The 17,503-nt window shown below is 40.6% G+C and overlaps 1 protein-coding gene across 12 annotated transcripts in view; it reads left to right on the top strand.

Annotated features, from left to right (window-relative positions):
- LOC122402691 overlaps positions 1-17,503 on the top strand; it is a 67,971-nt gene that overhangs the window by 50,053 nt on the left and 415 nt on the right. For 3 of the 12 annotated variants that reach the window (XM_043405684.1, XM_043405687.1, XM_043405691.1), the window contains 20 exons: positions 1,186-1,354; positions 1,430-1,475; positions 1,580-1,715; positions 1,878-2,034; positions 2,113-2,241; positions 2,543-2,890; positions 3,233-3,404; positions 3,690-3,843; positions 4,480-4,606; positions 4,822-5,022; positions 5,305-5,474; positions 5,638-6,561; positions 6,739-6,901; positions 6,991-7,332; positions 7,400-7,694; positions 7,779-7,920; positions 8,051-8,250; positions 8,322-8,474; positions 8,562-8,685; positions 16,311-17,415. In XM_043405684.1, coding sequence (XP_043261619.1) covers positions 1,186-1,354; positions 1,430-1,475; positions 1,580-1,715; positions 1,878-2,034; positions 2,113-2,241; positions 2,543-2,890; positions 3,233-3,404; positions 3,690-3,843; positions 4,480-4,606; positions 4,822-5,022; positions 5,305-5,474; positions 5,638-6,561; positions 6,739-6,901; positions 6,991-7,332; positions 7,400-7,694; positions 7,779-7,920; positions 8,051-8,250; positions 8,322-8,474; positions 8,562-8,685; positions 16,311-17,415 — 5,257 coding nt within the window. Of the gene's footprint in view, positions 1-1,185; positions 1,355-1,429; positions 1,476-1,579; positions 1,716-1,877; positions 2,035-2,112; positions 2,242-2,542; positions 2,891-3,232; positions 3,405-3,689; positions 3,844-4,479; positions 4,607-4,821; positions 5,023-5,304; positions 5,475-5,637; positions 6,562-6,738; positions 6,902-6,990; positions 7,333-7,399; positions 7,695-7,778; positions 7,921-8,050; positions 8,255-8,321; positions 8,475-8,561; positions 8,686-9,126; positions 9,644-10,448; positions 11,332-14,188; positions 14,531-14,597; positions 14,893-14,953; positions 15,119-15,248; positions 15,453-15,519; positions 15,673-15,759; positions 15,884-16,310; positions 17,416-17,503 lie in introns of those variants that run through there. The other 9 variants (XM_043405686.1, XM_043405685.1, XM_043405689.1 and 6 more) reach the window with 9 other exon arrangements.

Genomic DNA, 17,503 nt, shown 5'->3' with positions numbered 1-17,503 from the left:
CGATCGCCGATCGAAAAATCTTTATCGTTTAGATGCAGTTCCCTCGATTTTGCTTCCTGTTTATTCCGATCAGCGGAATCCGGCTCCGGATTAAATTTAAATTATACGTTGAAATGATTCGAGAGAGCGTAATAATTATAAAATATAGTAACCAATTTATTTGTTATTTAATATTCATATTTATCACGTTTCCACAATTCTTACCGAATAATGGAACATCCAAATCATTTAATAACAGTCAATTATCCGTTGTCCAATCCATCTGAAAGGCATATAAAAATATAGTTGCTCGACTGCTTGCGTTGGAAGGATTCTTTTCTTGTGTCGGCAATCTGTTCGACACGGGTAAATATAGATCGATATACGATGACATTGCGAGAAGTCCTTGCGGGAGCCAGGTTTGCTTCGATTTGTCGCGCCTCTCTTCCGTAACGGGAAGTGTCGTCCGCATAAATTTCATCGTAGGCGAACAGTACTGTGACAGGTGAAAGATAGATGGGTCTCAGAAGGTCCATTATGTCACGATTCGACTTTGAGCGTTCGAGATCGTAAAAACTTAATTCGCCGCGTCTACTGCGACAAGTTCAATCTTCATCCGAGTCGCATAGTTTGCACAAACTACGAGTATCGGATTATTTTTTTAAATCAAGGATAACGTTTGATACAGCTGACTAGGAAATTGTTTACTGTGCAATTAGGATCGTCGTGAACTGTCCTGTTGGATCAGATTTGCACAAACGTGCCTTTCTTCCCAATGACCTTAATTTCCGAGGATATAACGAAGGCGTGTCCGGCAGAGGGACGTGCAATTAAGTAATGAAAAACGGTAATATGCGTTGGCACTCGTGTCATACGAACAACGAGATCAGTCTGAAGCGATCTGTTCAACTTTCGCTCCCTATATGGACTAGAGTCCGGACGAAGACGTTTCTCATCTCACTTTTATCACTGTCCTTACTTCTCTCTCACACACTCACTCACTCTCTCTCTCCCTGGAATGCCTCGAGTTCGAACCCTTTGACCACTTTGAAAAGATCACCGATCATCGATTACTCCTTGTGCTGATGAAAGATGGCTAATGCACTTTGATAACAGCTATGAAATGCGCTCAAGGTCCAGGGATCCTAACTGTTCCTAACTAATTCATATTTTTATTAATAGTTTGATATTAAATATTTTTTACAGCCTGATTACTACCGGGACGCAGCCCACTTCCGGCTGGTCGGGCAAGGACCTCAGTACCGATTGGAAATACCCTACGCAAAACTCGATTTTACGGGAACGTACTCCGTGATAGCGCGCAACTGCCATGGGGAGGCTAAGGCCGTGATTTCTTTACAGATCTACGCTAAAGGTAATACTTAGCGTCGAAGAGAAACGAGTATGCGTTCGACGGTTTGATTAAACGAAGGAACAATTATGCTTTCAGGTCAAGGCAAAGAGGACAAGATGAAGAAATCAGGGTTCACGCACGGGTAAGCCAGATTAGAGCATCCCTCTTTGACGAGTTTGCAATTTACGGAACAACGGCGTGCTTTCGTTCGGTCGAACGGTTGTTATTCTGAATTTTTATTGACAGGAAGGTGCTGACTTTACCGGAGATTGCAAGAGAACTGCGAGACCTGAGATGCTGCGATGGAGATGCTGTTACCCTCGAGTGCAAAGTTCGCGCCACGCCGGAGGCACCTTTGGTGCGCTGGGAACGTGGAGGAAAGGTAGAAATTATACCAAAATGCTTGTCTAACATCTTTAACGCTACAACTACCGACACTTATGATGATGTGCGTTCATTTTGACACAAAATTGCGTACACTCTATCCCCTCGTCTCCAGAAACAGTCCACTCTCCATTTTCTATTCGCACGTTTTTGATCTCAGATTCTTTCGATGGGCGAGGACTTTTCTGCGGAATTCGACGGAGAAACAGCGCGTCTAATTATCCAGCACGTGTATCCAGAAGACGAGGGCGAATATACCTGCGTGGCTTACAACGACCTTGGAAAAGCATTCACGTCAGCCTGTCTAATAGTGGATGGTAGGTTTCCATGGAAATTATAGCTGCCTGATAAGGCGTTGAAAATATTTCATTTTAAATCAATTTTCTATTGTAAAGTACCTGAAGGGAAAGAAAACCTTTTGAGCCAAAGATTGTCGAGGCCTCTGGGTCTACTGTCAGCAGGATCGACGCCAAGATCGACGCCTCGCTCGACGCCAATTAGAAGCTTATCTCCGGCAGTTTCGCGTAAGTATTTCATTTATAATGTTTCATTTTTTTCCAGAAAGTTAAGAATCGTTAAACATGGTCTATCAAGTTCAATTTGGTTTGGGTGCACTTTTACTAAATAATTTTTAGTTTAAATTGTACATTTTTTATTTTACTAAATGAATAAAATTCCAAAAAAGATACCAATATTTTATTGAAACTATTAAGGTACCACTGTTATATGAATGACCGAAAGAGTATCTTCCAATAACTGCATTTGTTTATCAAATAGACAACCAGTAGAACTAACGTTAAACTGCTAAAAACGAACGTTTCACAGATGGTCGAGAACTGCGGTCTCCGCAGCTTCTGCCGCGAAGCAGGTCGATGTTAAGACGGCCAAAAATTAGTCCACCAAAATTTTACGCGGTTCCACACAATCGAGTGGTCGAAGAAGGCGAAACCGTGCGTTTCCAATGCGCAGTGGTCGGTCATCCAACACCGTGGGTGAAATGGGACAAAAATGGCACTGCCGTTACGCCAACAGCGAGGATCTCCGTAAAGGAAAGGGACGACGTGAAAATATTGGAAATTGTCGAAGTCACTCAAGAAGATGCAGGATTATACAGGGTGACCGTGGAGAACGACTATGGTCGTATCGAAGCCAGTGCTCGTCTGGAAATAATAAGTACGGCAATATTTCATCAAATCTAATCTATAACAACTTAAGATGAAAATGTAATATCACTCATTCTATTTAACCAGTATTTAAAGTATTTCTTTGAAATTGAGTGTATTTGTTTTATATTATCTAGCTTATTCATCTACATAGACGAATATAACTAACTGCAAACTGTCTAACTAACTGCAAACTAACTATCTAACTGGCAAACTAACTAATTAACTGCAAACTAACTAAATAACGAATATAATAGAAGAATATAATTCTATGTGATATCAATTTAATTTAAAAATTAACAACTACCAAAGCTGAGTTATTAGAATTCTCGATATGATTTTACGTGAAAAGATCATCAATTGCTTGGACCGGTGTCTCGAACCATCAGAACCCGAAGCGCGTCGCCTAGAACCTACCCATCTTTCGGTCGAAGCCTTCTGGACACAACTACCAGAGTAAATGGACGATTGCAACTTGCTTGCGGCATTAGGGGAACGCCCAGTCCAACGCCAACTTGGTTCAGGTAAAATACAAACAATCCACGAATGTTTCAACAACGTCTGCTTCGATACCTAATTCGACTTCTCATCTTCTCAGAATGTTTCTAACGTTTCTATCAACGAACAATTTTTTCCATGAAACTGAGAATATTACTGAGATTATTATCGAATGCAACAGGGAAAAAATACTGTTATTTGTCAAAATTAAAAAAAAAACTGGTTTCAAATATTATATTTGTCAAATTATATTCTTTAAGAAAATACAATTTTTTCAATGGTTCGCTAGAATAGCCCCTTGAATTTTTCAGAAATGGACGCCCATTGGAACGATCGAGCCGAATAAAAAGGTATTTCGATGGCAAAATTGCGAAAATTGAAATTTCAAAAGTGAAAGCGAGCGACGCGGGCGAATACAGCTGTGTGGCGATGAACGTGCTTGGTTCCTCGAAGAATACATGTCGGGTAAACATCCTATAAACCTGGTTAACGAGAACTGGCAGCAAATATAAACAGATGTGATCAGACCAGGGTCTAAACATAATATTCAAATCCCTACATTAGTAGGAAAGGAGCAAATTCTCTATACAAAATGTGCTCATTCTTGTGGCCCGATAGAATATAAAATTTAATTTATTCAGGCCTAATACACCATAGAGCGAAATTACATAGATAGTGAAGAAGGGATATTTTATAAATATCTATTCTCAATAATAATATGATATTATTAATATTATTATATAATAATGTAAATAAAGAGGGAAATGAAGGTACAAATGTTGAACGCATTTTCTCCAGTTTTCAACCGTACCATATTCTAATGACTCGTGAAATAAATTTTTTACATCCGCAAATCTGAACGTTGTATTATTTGCTGCAATGTAACGTTTACCTGTGACCAAATCATCGACGATTGCATTTAACGCGTCATGCGAGGGCCCTTCTCAGGGGCCACTGAAAAACGTCCTTAAACAGCGACATTTAGTAGTGTTTTTGTTTATATTTCCTGCCAATTCTCGTGAAACCGAGTATAGTTACCTGTTTCTCGATCGACGTAAAATTCTCTCGATTTTATTTCGTGTAATTACTTCTCCGTCGCAGGTGACCGTTCTCGACTCTCATGATCCGTCTACGTGCGACAAGGATCCACCAAGGTTCCTGCAGCCGCTTCCGGGAGAATCGATCGTCATGGAAGGACATTGTTACGAGCTTCAAACGAGATTGACAGGTACCGTTAAGACAAGAATAATTTTTGAAATAGCATCGCACAAACAAAAAAAGTTTCATAGTTACGTCCTTAAAATTCTTGAAAATTGGCTTTATTTTCAGCCATCACAGTGGTTTCCCCCCTTAAATTCAGTATTAAATGAAATGGTAGAATATTCCAACCGCATTCACGAGAAAATTATATTCAATGGAAAACAACGAAATCGTATTTTTTAGGTGTTCCACCCTTCACAATCATTTGGTTAAAAGACGGTCGTGAAGTGACTGACAACGATTACTACAACTATGTCATATATGGCGATGGTGGAATCGCTCTCAGGTTATCCAATGTTTCTCCACAAGATGCTGGGGAGTACACTTGTCTCGTTCGAAATAATTTCGGAGAAGCGTCCTGCAATGGTCTTTTTGCTGTGCAAGGTACGCGTTTTTCCAAAGAAATACCATTTTCAATAATGGTTCTTAAAATGAAAAACTCATTATTATATTTAAACACATTTATTTCTAATTTTAACAATGAAAGTACATATTTCTACACTTGTTCCCTCACAACGCCTCAAAGACCATTCTAAAACTAATCAATTATTCATAGAAAGCCATTCTCAATCACCGATTTTTATGACCTTTAACGTAATTAGAGAGTACTAATAATATTCCACGCGTATTGAATAAATAAATAAATACATTTTGTTCTGAAAACAGATTACAAAGGCGTTCCAAAACTGGCGCCGCAGTTTACCAAAACTCCTCTGTCCGTTATTACGTCAAAAGGTGAAACTGCGTGTTTCTGCGCCCGAGTACAGTGCGGAAAACCCGTGGAAATCACGTGGACGATCAATGGAAAGGACGTCAAAGAAAATCCTAGGTGTAAGGTACGTTAAAAGGGTTAACGAAATTATTTCATTTGACATGGAAAGTATTTCTCATTGATTTCAAAACAAAAGCCAATAAAAGAACCCTAAAAACAAAGAAGAAACCTAAAGTTCCTTTTACCAACTTGTGTGTGAAATAATAATAGTCTGTATCTCACGACAGGTTGAAAAGGATGATAACGTCAGCATCCTGAAGATACAAAACGTGTCATCGCGAGACGTTGGTGAAGTTCGATGCACAGCATCTGTGGTCGGTAAGAGTCTGTCGATCAGCTGTACGGCAGAATTGCGATTAAGTCGATCGTTGTGCAATTTCGAAAAGTCCACGTACGATAAGGCGCGCACCGAAATTCGAAACAAAATGAACGCCAATTGCGGTAGCAGCAACTTGGTAAGAAAGGCGGGAAAAGGCGTTCCCTCGCCACGACACGAACGATACGAGTCACCTATGCGCATCAGATCGTCTTCGTTGCCTTTGAGGAACACGCGAAATGTTAAACAATCGTCTCCCATGCCGTCAAGAAGAATCGTCCCACCGAGTCCCTTGCTCGACACGAGAAAACCAGTCGAAATTAAAACGAATAGAAGAAAAGATCTGGGTTACAAGATGGCGAAGCGTAACGTCGCGAGATCGAACGATCAAAGGATTTCGTCGTCTTCGGACGAGGAAGGAATTGATCGTACTTCTGGACGAGTATCGTCTGCGGAGGTGTCGAACGAAACGAGCCCGAAATTAAAGACGAATAGAGAAGAATCTGCAAAGAGTCCGGCATCGGTGGATTCTGATTTCCGCGAGACTAAAAACGATACGAAACGAACTCAGGATAACTCTAACGTGCACGATGATGTGCCTATAATGAGCGCGGAGTATGATCCGGTCACGGAAAAACCGGACGAGTCTTCCACTTTGAAGGGGAGCGGTCAAAACGAAACGAAAGAGGAGAATATTAAAGTTGCGTCGGAGGAATTTGTACCCGCCACCATTTTGAAGGTCCCAGATGACGTGACAGTGTTCAGAGGAAACAGAGTGGTGCTCAGAGCGACGTATCGAGGATATCCGGAACCACGTGTCAAATGGCTTCGCGCGGTATGTATTATAGACAAACCATCTTGCTTGCTTTCGAGCACAATATGGCGTCACTAGTTTTTTTTCTATGTGATGGTGTTAAGGAGATATGGGGGTCAACTTCTTTAAATTACAACTTATTATTTAATCAATAAAATGTACCTAACAAAACTAACGAAAGACACGATTCTACCAAAGGGTCGAGAGCTCGCTGCAAACAAAAAGACTGCGATCACCTATGGCGGTGGTATGTCCTGTTTAATATCGGACGATGTTACTGCTGATAACGCTGGAAAGTACGAAGTTTCGGTGGACAACAAATTCGGAAAAGACCGACGGTGCTTCAGCGTTGCTGTCGAAGGTACCCCAGAAAATACTACTGCTAGTAATTTCAATTACTTTTCGTCGATGGCAGATCATCATAGGAATTTAATTGACCTCGTTGATCAGGCCCACCTGACCCACCAGCGGGTGTTCCCAGCGTGTGCTGTTCGATAGATGCGATCACCATCAATTGGAGATCGTCACCTTACGATGGAGGTTGCGCGGTCACTGGCTACACCGTTGAAATGAACCACCTGGGCGAAACTTCCTGGACAACGGTGGCGGAGTCCTGTCACTCGCTGAGTCACACGGTACCAACTTCTGAAACGCACACCCTGCTACCCGATCAAAGATATCGATTTCGCGTTCGAGCGGAGAACATCCACGGGGTCAGTGAACCGGGAAACGAATCGGAATACGTCAGAATATCCGAGGCAGATGAGACGTCACTCGACGATGCCGAGGAAGGTGAGTACCCAGAGCGAATAGGTGTAACCAACACGAGGCCATTTTAATCGAAACATTATTTGAACAGATTTCAAACCACCTTTCGAAGCCAGAGTGGTGGAGATGGAAGACGGACAACTGTTCGCCGATCGGTACGACGTCTTCGAGGAACTTGGAAAAGGTCAATACGGTACGGTGAAGAGGGTCGTTGAAAAGTCCTCAGGAATCAGTTTCGCCGCCAAGTTTGTTAGGACTATAAAAGCTAAGGATCGCGAGCAAGTGCGGGAAGAGATTCGTATTATGAACATGCTGCGACACCCGAAGCTTCTTCTCCTGGCCGCCGCTTACGAGAGTCCTCGGGACATCGTTATGATCACGGAATAGTGAGCAATCATATGAGCTAAATATTTCGGTACGAATGTTCAAACAGTCCGTTATTTACAGTTTGTTGCGGTTCGCTGTTTCAGTATCTCCGGCGACGAATTGTTCGAGAGGGTCGTTGCTGATGATTTTACACTCACCGAGAGGGACAGCATACTCTTCATGAGGCAGATTTGCGAGGGTGTCGAGTACATGCACCAAAACAATGTGGTCCACTTGGATTTAAAGGTAACAATTAATTGACGGAAAATAGATTCCAGTTCGCCTCTTGAAACTTCTAAACGTTACATCTATCGCGTTTTATACTGTTGTGTGGCACAGTGTAGCTCTGTTAATTGGCGCCTCGTTGGTTTTACAGCCGGAAAATATAATGTGCAGAACACGAACTTCCCATCAGATCAAGCTGATCGACTTTGGCCTCGCTCAGGTTCTGAAACCGGGCACTCCGGTCAGAGTCCTGCTGGGTACGCCAGAGTTCATTCCGCCTGAAATCATAAGCTACGAACCGATCGGCACCGAATCGGACATGTGGAGCGTCGGTGTAATTTGCTACGTTCTGTAGGTATATCAATCGTTTGATTTCGTTCAAGGAAGACTTACTAAACGGTTAATGTGATCTCAATCGCCAGATTGACCGGTTTGTCACCATTTATGGGCGACAGCAACGTCGAAACTTACGCGAACATCATTCGAGTCGATTACGACTTGGAGGACGAGGCATTCGACGCGATATCGAACGACGCTAAGGATTTCATTAGCGGTTTACTCATCAAACGAAAGGAGTACGTTTACGAACCACTGATATAAAGATAACGTAGATTACTTGCGTCGGTGTACCTTAGTCTATTAGGACGTTCACTGTTTCATAGATTGCGAATGTCCGCGAGGCAGTGTTTGGAACATCCTTGGATGGCTCAACACGCAGAAGCTATGAGCAGGGTAGCTTTACCCACAGAAAAATTAAAGAAATTCATCGTACGAAGAAAATGGCAGGTAAGACGCGGTCAAATTTCGTTTATCGTATTTGCATTGGGTTGATTTTGTTTGAGAGTATTCCTTTGCTATGTTACATTATACGTATAGAGATCGTATAACAGTAATTATTCTCTGTTTGCAGTACAGTAAAATTCGTTTTAAGCAAAACTTATAAAATACATTATGTTTTAAAATATGTTTACGAGTAAAATACAACTTCTTCTATTCTTCATTAATTATCACGCAGGATTCACTTGAATGCATCAGAAGCCAGTAGTTGTTTTATTCATTCTGTTTTATTGAATCTGTGTCATTTGACACGACAAGAGTTAACACGAATTATCTCACTTTCATCAGACGCCGAGTAGAAAACTTGATTTTTCTCAATTATACAGTAATGTTAAATGCATGGTTTTTTAATCGTGTTGCGTGTGCGTGTGCTTTCGTTTGTCGTAACAGAAAACAGGAAACGCCATTCGTGCAGTGGGTAGGATGGCAATCCTTTCGGCGAACAGCAGACGGAGTAGTCCAACCGCATCGGTCGAATCATCACCCACTTCGGAACCCTCGTCGAATCTCCAAAAACCATTGATTTTAGAATCTAGATGAAAGTACCATCGTAATAATCATCGCCATCGCTAGGAGAAGTGTGTGTAATAGTCGATCCCTTGCTTGGGATCATGGTGGAGTTAAGCAAACCAACCTCCAGATACACCAAAGCGTCGAGAGACATGAAACGAAAACTCATTCATTCGCGTCGATAGTGTAGAAACCAAGGAAAAATAGAACATGGACGCTAAAGAGTTTCGAATTAATGGCCATTCGTCTTACTCGCTAAGCCAACGTTGCACCACTACTTTCCTGGTGCTAATGATTTCTTTTGTCCTACGGGTATACAGGATTTCCGATCCCATAATAGTTATCGATAGCTATAAATAGTTCGATTACTATTGATATTTCAAAATACATGTTACAGCAGAAGGACTCCATATTTCTGTTAATTCAAATCCTAAGACTTATTTATGTAAACAAAAGTGACTGGAATTAATTATTGCAAATAATTTATTTTAAGTGTTATAGTTTTGAAATGTAAAAAGGTAAAATATGTATTTACAGAAAAAAAATATAGTTCGCGTCAGTTCATAGTTTTCGTCTATGAACTGTCGGGTTAAAGTCACATTTTGTGTCAACTATCTGTGATGTCCACCAATCTGTTGTTAGTTCCACACACTAGACAGTGTCAAGAATTTCTTTTTCTTAAGTTTTACATACATATTTGTATATTTTTTTAATAAGAATCATTCCACGGTTTATAAAGAAATACATTCGACGATGAAGAAAAAGTGACGTTTCGAAGAAACGAGTGCAAATTCGCAGAAGTCTTGAAAAAGAAGAAAATCAGAACAATAACGGAAATGTTAAGGAAATGCTAAGGACGAAAGGATTCGAATACCGCAAAACTTCCGAGAAAATGGTCGAGACGCCGGAAAATGAACAGAAGTCGGCGAACGAAGCTACATACTTTCAGTGGTGTGACTAAACATTCGCGTGCAGGTAATCGGCATGAAGGTGTGTTCATTGCACAGTTTGTTTCAATAATATTTCAAGTTGATTTCCATAAATAATATGCATGAAAAGCTTTTATCGTTAGGAGAGCTTCCGACAAGGAAACTGCCGGGAAAATATCCTATTATAAAATCAGCGTTATTCTTAGGAACCTTTCCCTATTGATCGTGTAACGTCGTTCAGCATAATACCTATTCTAATATTTTTCTTTGCAGTTGCCAGCGAAATTGAGGAGCCAAGGTTGTTAATCGGTCGCGTTCGAAGTAAATTTGTTCCAACCGGAAATGTGAGTCGTACTGCGAAATTATTTCAGAAGGAGGCGACCACCACAGTGGCAACAAAGCCGAAGAACGAAAGGATACAAAAAGCTTTTGCATTCTGGAACAAGCGATCCGTACCACGAATTTAATGACATTTCAAAGTTAATCGCCGTTTCCACGAAATATCAGAATACTCAACCATTCGAATAAACTAAAGGAATCTAAAAATTCAATTTGTACAAACAATGTTTTCTAAAACTTCGACAGTTATACTCGTTACCAAGTGGCCGTCGCTTAATGGACTATTGTGCAAATTCATTAACGCGACTGTGAGATGTTGAGCAATAGAATAAGTAATCATGATTATTAAAAATACGTATTTATGTAATCAAAATCGCATGTAGTCGAAAAGGAACGTTTACGGCGACAAGTACTATTGCAAAGTACCATATCTTTGCGTTGCGATAATTTTTTCTATATTTTAATCAAAATTTCGGTACCAAGCTTCGCAACGCGAAGCAATCGAAAGCGAACAGAGTTCGATTTTTGACATTAACTTTCTGTATAGATACGTTCGATAACGCCAACGTGTTCCCTATAAAATATTTACGATTATATTGCGAGCGATAAACGCGATAGATACCATTTGTCTTTTCGATGCGTGTAAATAGCAGTCAGTAACATTTATAAGGGTAGCACAATAATAAACTATTAATTTAATTTCTTTTGCACCTTTCATTCTTTCTGGGGGCATAAAAAAATCGATTATATGTATTATTATAATTGTAAGTAATACATGAATAATAACGAAAGAAAATAAAAAATGTGTAATCTTGAAGGTTGTAATATTGCAGTTTTCGTTGCACGTCGGTCGAGAAAAAAATTCGAGTAGGTCGAAAAATTTTTCGACAAAATTAAAATATTTCAAATCGGTCTGGAATAATTATTTTTATTTGCGGGGGTCGATTTCAATCATTTTTGGTGAATAGACATATCCCCAAAATCCTACGCAGTTTCGAGAAAAAAATTCGAGAAGATGTGAAATTTTTTGACAAAATTAAAAAATTTCAAATCGTTCTGGAAAAAATATTTTCAATTGCAGGGGTCAGTTACAAGCATTTTTGATCATCAGACATATCCTCAAAATCCTAACCATTTTCGAGAAAAAAATTCGAGAAGGTGTGAAATTTTTTGACAAAATTACAAAATTTTAAATCGTTCTGGAAAAAATATTTTCAATTGCAGGGGTCAGTTACAAGCATTTTTGGTCAACAGAAGTACCACCGAAATCCTACTCAGTTCCGAGAAAAAAATTCCTTACATAAAATATAATTTCTAGCCAGAAATGTCTGCCCGAATTTTTATGCGAATCTTTAAAACGTCATAACTTCTGAACGGATTGGCCGATTTTAATGTTTCAAACGGCAGTCAACGCGTATTTTGGCACAGAATATGTAGATATACTAAAAATATTCGAAAGGTTGTTCCTTAACTCCGTAAAATGAGAAAAACCCCATAAAAATGGTCCAATTTTCAAACAGCCATAACTCCTACAATAGTGAATATATTTCCATGAAACTTTTTTCGGAAATAGAGCTCATGAATAGCTACAAAAAAGTATTAAACAACTTTTCTGTACAGTGTCAAACAAATTTATTAAAAATGAAAAACGAATTTTTAAGAAAAATCGTAGGGGGTAGGTGTCTAAATTTTTCGGCGTAATTGAAAAGTTTCAGATCGTTTAAAAAAAATTATTTTCGTTTGCGGGGCCCTATTGCCATCATTTTTGGTGAATAGACATATCCTCAAAATCCTAACCATTTTCGAGAAAAAAATTCAAGAAGGTGTGAAATTTTTTGACAAAATTAAAAAATTTCAAATCGTTCTGGAAAAATTATTTTCGGTTGCGGGGGTGAATTATAATAATTTTTGGTGAATAAACATAACCCCGAATTCCTGTGCATTTTCGAGAAAAAAATTCAGTACGGCCGGAACTTTAAACGTTAATAATTTTTTAACGAGGCTTCCATCAACAAATTAGTATTCTTGATTTTCGTCTTATTTTGGCATCTCGAATCTCCAATTAAAATTGTTAAAACAAGTGTATGTATGGCAAAACATGCGAACGCGAGCAAAGACGAGCGAACACGAGCGAACTCGAGAAGACGCGCTTTTTCTATCTCTGAGCTACCGTGTTTACGGTTTACATGTATCGGTTCAAATATTGTCCTCGTGCGAATCAGTCGCGGCATACCGAATACAATACGTTTCATAAAGCCGTTACAAATAATACAGTGTGGTTTCATTCTTTGATATCCACTGCATATAAGCCTCAACAAAAATTTTTTTCAGGGGTGGCCGAGCACTCTGTATATGTATGTATATGAATTCCAATAATTTAATACCATCTTCATATTTTATAGAAAAATAGTTGGTTCAATGTCATGTACAATTCTAAGTTACAGTCGCCATACAACAAATTCAGCTCATAATAGTTTGTTTTGACTACCGTTATATCTAACTTCTCATAATATTGTAATGTGATGCAAACATGTGATAACTGTTTCATCAGTATTCGAAATACAATACGATTAAACATGAAACATGCGAAAGAAAGCTTGTGTTGCACAGAAGGCAGTGTTTCAAAAAGATACTACACGCTAATTATAAATTATAAATATTGCTATCTGTTGGAACGAAATATAAAAAATGTTTCAGACCATAAAAGGTTAATCGTGTTTTGAAATAAGCGTCTCTATATAGGTATAGATGATGTAAAGAGTAGAAACGAGGCATTCGTTCAAACAATCTGCATAGATATAGGCCACTGGGAAATGATTAATGTTTACAGAGCTCCGAAACAAGCGGTCTTACATCACTCGTTTAAACTCTTATGTGCGCGTGGCACACCGCGAACATCTATGCTTCTTTGAGCAAAATAACTTTAATTCGTAGTATTTAAAATACTGAGTAGATTGTACCTAAGCTTGAATTTCGATGAGATAACGATTGTTCGTCTCCTGTTTAAAGCATCGAGCAATTAGTAAAGCGTTAAGAAGACGCTCAATTAATATTGAATTTTAGTTGCAAGAAATGCGGACGCGGTAATACACAGGTCGACTATAATATCTTTCGACTGCATCAACAATTAATTCCATTCTCATTAACTCTGTGGAGCCTTTTCCTGGCCGCGAACGCGATTCGGAACGAAACACCCATTGTTCCACGTGCGTAAGCGTCTGTCGCACGGTCCAGTTCCTCTTCTTATGTACAAGGCAGACGACAGTCTCACGTGACGTACGTCGCAATACTTCCTCCTTCCCGCGAGTCTTCTTCATTAGCCCCCGCCATTCGCGCCGACAGTTTTTACCCTTTCCACGAGATCGCGACAGAACGAACCAGTGCCTCAGAAGTGCGCGTGGAAACCGGTGGTTTTTGCTTATCTTGAATGACGATCAGTGTTGTCGAAACTCCTGCCTTTTCACATTCCACGCTCGTTTAATTTCTACGAAAGTTTCCAGTGCTCCGTCGAGTGATTGCAAAAAGGAAACGATCGAAACACGCTGGAAAAATGGGTAATACATTATCTATTCTCATTAATTGCTATTGACAAAAAAGATTATCATACGTAGCAGGAACTAAGATAACATTTTTTCAAGGGCAAGACTAAGAATTTAATTGACCTCGTTGATCAGGCCCACCTGACCCACCAGCGGGTGTTCCCAGCGTGTGCTGTTCGACAGATGCGATCACCATCAATTGGAGATCGTCGCCTTACGATGGAGGTTGCGCGGTCACTGGCTACACCGTTGAAATGAACCGTCTGGGCGAAAGTACCTGGACAACGCTCGCGGATTCCTGTCACTCGCTGAGTCACACGGTACCAACTTCTGGAACGGACACCCTGCTACCCGATCAAAGATATCGATTTCGCGTTCGAGCAGAGAACATCCACGGGGTCAGCGAACCGGGAAACGAATCGGAGCACGTCAGAATACCCGAGGCAGATGAGACGTTACTCGACGATGCCGAGGAAGGTGATTACCCAGAGCGAATAGGTGTAACCAACACGAGGCCATTTTAATCGAAACATTATTTGAACAGAATTTGAGCCACCTTTCGAAGCCAGAGTGGTGGAAATGGAAGACAGACGACTGTTCGACGATCGGTACGACGTCCTCGAGGATCTTGGGAAAGGTCAATACGGTACGGTGAGAAGGGTCGTCGAAAAGTCCTCAGGAATCTGTTTCGCCGCCAAGTTTGTCAGAACTATCAAGGCAAAGGATCGCGAGCAAGTGCGGGAAGAGATTCGTATTATGAACATGCTGCGACACCCGAAGCTACTTCTCCTGGCCGCTGCTTTCGAGAGTCCTCGGGAGATCGTTATGGTCACGGAATAGTGAGCAATCATATGAGCTAAATGTTTCGGTACCAATGTTCAAACAGTCCGTTATTTACAGTTTGTTGCGGTTCGCTGTTTCAGTATCTCCGGCGACGAACTGTTCGAGAGGGTCGTTGCTGATGATTTTACACTCACCGAGAGGGACAGCATACTCTTCATGAGGCAGATTTGCGAGGGTGTCGAGTACATGCACCAAAACAATGTGGTCCACTTGGATTTAAAGGTAACAATTAATTGACGGAAAATAGATTCCAGTTCGCCTCTTGAAACTTCTAAACGTTACATCTATCGCGTTTTAGACCGTTGTGTGGCACAGTGTAGCTCTGTTAATTGGTACCTCGTTGGTTTTACAGCCGGAAAATATAATGTGCAGAACACGAACTTCCCATCAGATCAAGCTGATCGACTTTGGCCTCGCTCAGGTTCTGAAACCGGGCACTCCGGTCAGAGTCCTGCTGGGTACGCCAGAGTTCATTCCGCCTGAAATCATAAGCTACGAACCGATCGGCACCGAATCGGACATGTGGAGCGTCGGTGTAATTTGCTACGTTCTGTAGGTATATCAATCGTTTGATTTCGTCCAAGGAAGACTTACTAAACGGTTAATGTAATCTCAATCGCCAGATTGACCGGTTTGTCACCATTTATGGGCGACAGCAACGTCGAAACTTACGCGAACATCATTCGAGTCGATTACGACTTGGAGGACGAGGCATTCGACGCGATATCGAACGACGCTAAGGATTTCATTAGCGGTTTACTCATCAAACGAAAGGAGTACGTTTACGAACCACTGATATAAAGATAACGTAGATTACTTGCGTCGGTGTATCTTAGTCTATTAGGACGTTCACTGTTTCATAGATTGCGAATGTCCGCGAGGCAGTGTTTGGAACATTCTTGGATGGCTCAACACGCAGAAGCTATGAGCAGGGTAGCTTTACCTACAGAAAAATTAAAGAAATTCATCGTACGAAGAAAATGGCAGGTAAGACGCGGTCAAACTTCGTTTATCGTATTTGCATTGGGTTGATTTTGTTTGAGAGTATTCCTTTGCTATGTTACATTATACGTATAGAGATCGTATAACAGTAATTATTCTCTGTTTGCAGTACAGTAAAATTCGTTTTAAGCAAAACTTATAAAATACATTATGTTTTAAAATATGTTTACGAGTAAAATACGACTTCTTCTATTCTTCATTAATTATCACGCAGGATTCACTTGAATGCATCAGAAGCCAGTAGTTGTTTTATTCATTCTGTGTCATTTGACAGGACAAGAGTTAACACAAATTATCTCAGTTTCATCGGACGCCCAGTAGAAAACCTGATTTTTCTCAATTATACTGTAATGTTAAAAGCACGGTTTTTTGATCGTGTTGCGTGTGCGTGTGCTTTCGTTTGTCGTAACAGAAAACAGGAAACGCCATTCGTGCAGTGGGTAGGATGGCAATTCTTTCGGCGAACAGCAGACGGAGTCCAACGACATCGGCCGAATCGTCCCCCACCTCGGAGCCCTCGTCGAATCCAATCGAATATCCGAGATCCATCGATGCTGATGTACCAGTCGGCGATCAGAGTAGTTGCAACCTTGGTCGTGCGTCGAACAAAGACGAGAGTTGTCCAATCGAGACGGACATCCGCGGAAGAAACATGTATTCGTTCTGTTACAAGACAGAGGTGGTAATCTTTCCGGAAGAAAGATTAGACTCCTCTTTTAAAAGCGACACGCTCGCGCCATCAAACCTTGACGACGCGTCCCTGAAAAGCGAACTTCCAAGGTACGTCACACGATCGAGTTCTCAAAGAGATGTAACCCAAGACATTCAAGAAACAGACACTGCCGAGGATTTGTCAACCGAGAAAACTGGGGACCAAAGTGATAGTTACTTAGTTCCTTCGAGGGAACTCGAAGAAGAAATCGAGACTGTCACGACAGAACAGCGCACACTAACGAGCGACGAGACATCCATTATAAAAAACAGAAATTCCAAAACAAGAAATCTAAGCAACGCGTTTGAAGATACCGTTAAGTCACAATGCGGCAACGATGAGAGTCTGTCTACGGTTTACGAAGAAATATTTTCACGATCGACAACCGATGACGAGACTAAAATATCGGAATCGTACGAAATACATTCGACGCTGAAGGTTGTAGAGAAATGCGTGAACGAAGAAAAAGTAATGTTTCAAGTACAAGGAAAGGAATCGAAAGACAGATTGAACCAAGAAACGAGTGCAAATTCGCAGAAGTCTCGACGCGTCTTCGACGATTGCATCACAAACTTATCAACCTCATCGCAGCAAGTGAACGAACTCGGTGTATCGTCGATCAGAGAAAAAGAAGATAATCGGAACAATAACGGAAATGGTAAGGAAATGCCAAGGACTAAAGGATTCGAATACCGCAAAACTTCCGAGAAAATGGTCGAGACGCCGGAAAATGAACAGAAGTCGGCGAACGAAGCTACTTTCAGTGGTGTGACTAAACATTCGCGCGCAGGTAATCGGCACGAAGGTGTGTTCATTGCACAATTTGTTTCAATAATATTTCAAGTTGATTTCCATAAATAATATGCATGAAAAGCTTTTATCGTTAGGAGAGC

The sequence above is a fragment of the Colletes gigas genome, unplaced genomic scaffold (assembly GCF_013123115.1).
Source record: "Colletes gigas isolate AHSC1104 unplaced genomic scaffold, ASM1312311v1 Colletes_gigas_Sc00038, whole genome shotgun sequence".
Taxonomy (NCBI): Eukaryota; Metazoa; Arthropoda; class Insecta; order Hymenoptera; family Colletidae; genus Colletes; species Colletes gigas.
Note: the sequence above shows the minus strand (reverse complement) of the source record. Positions and strands in the feature narration are given on the sequence as shown.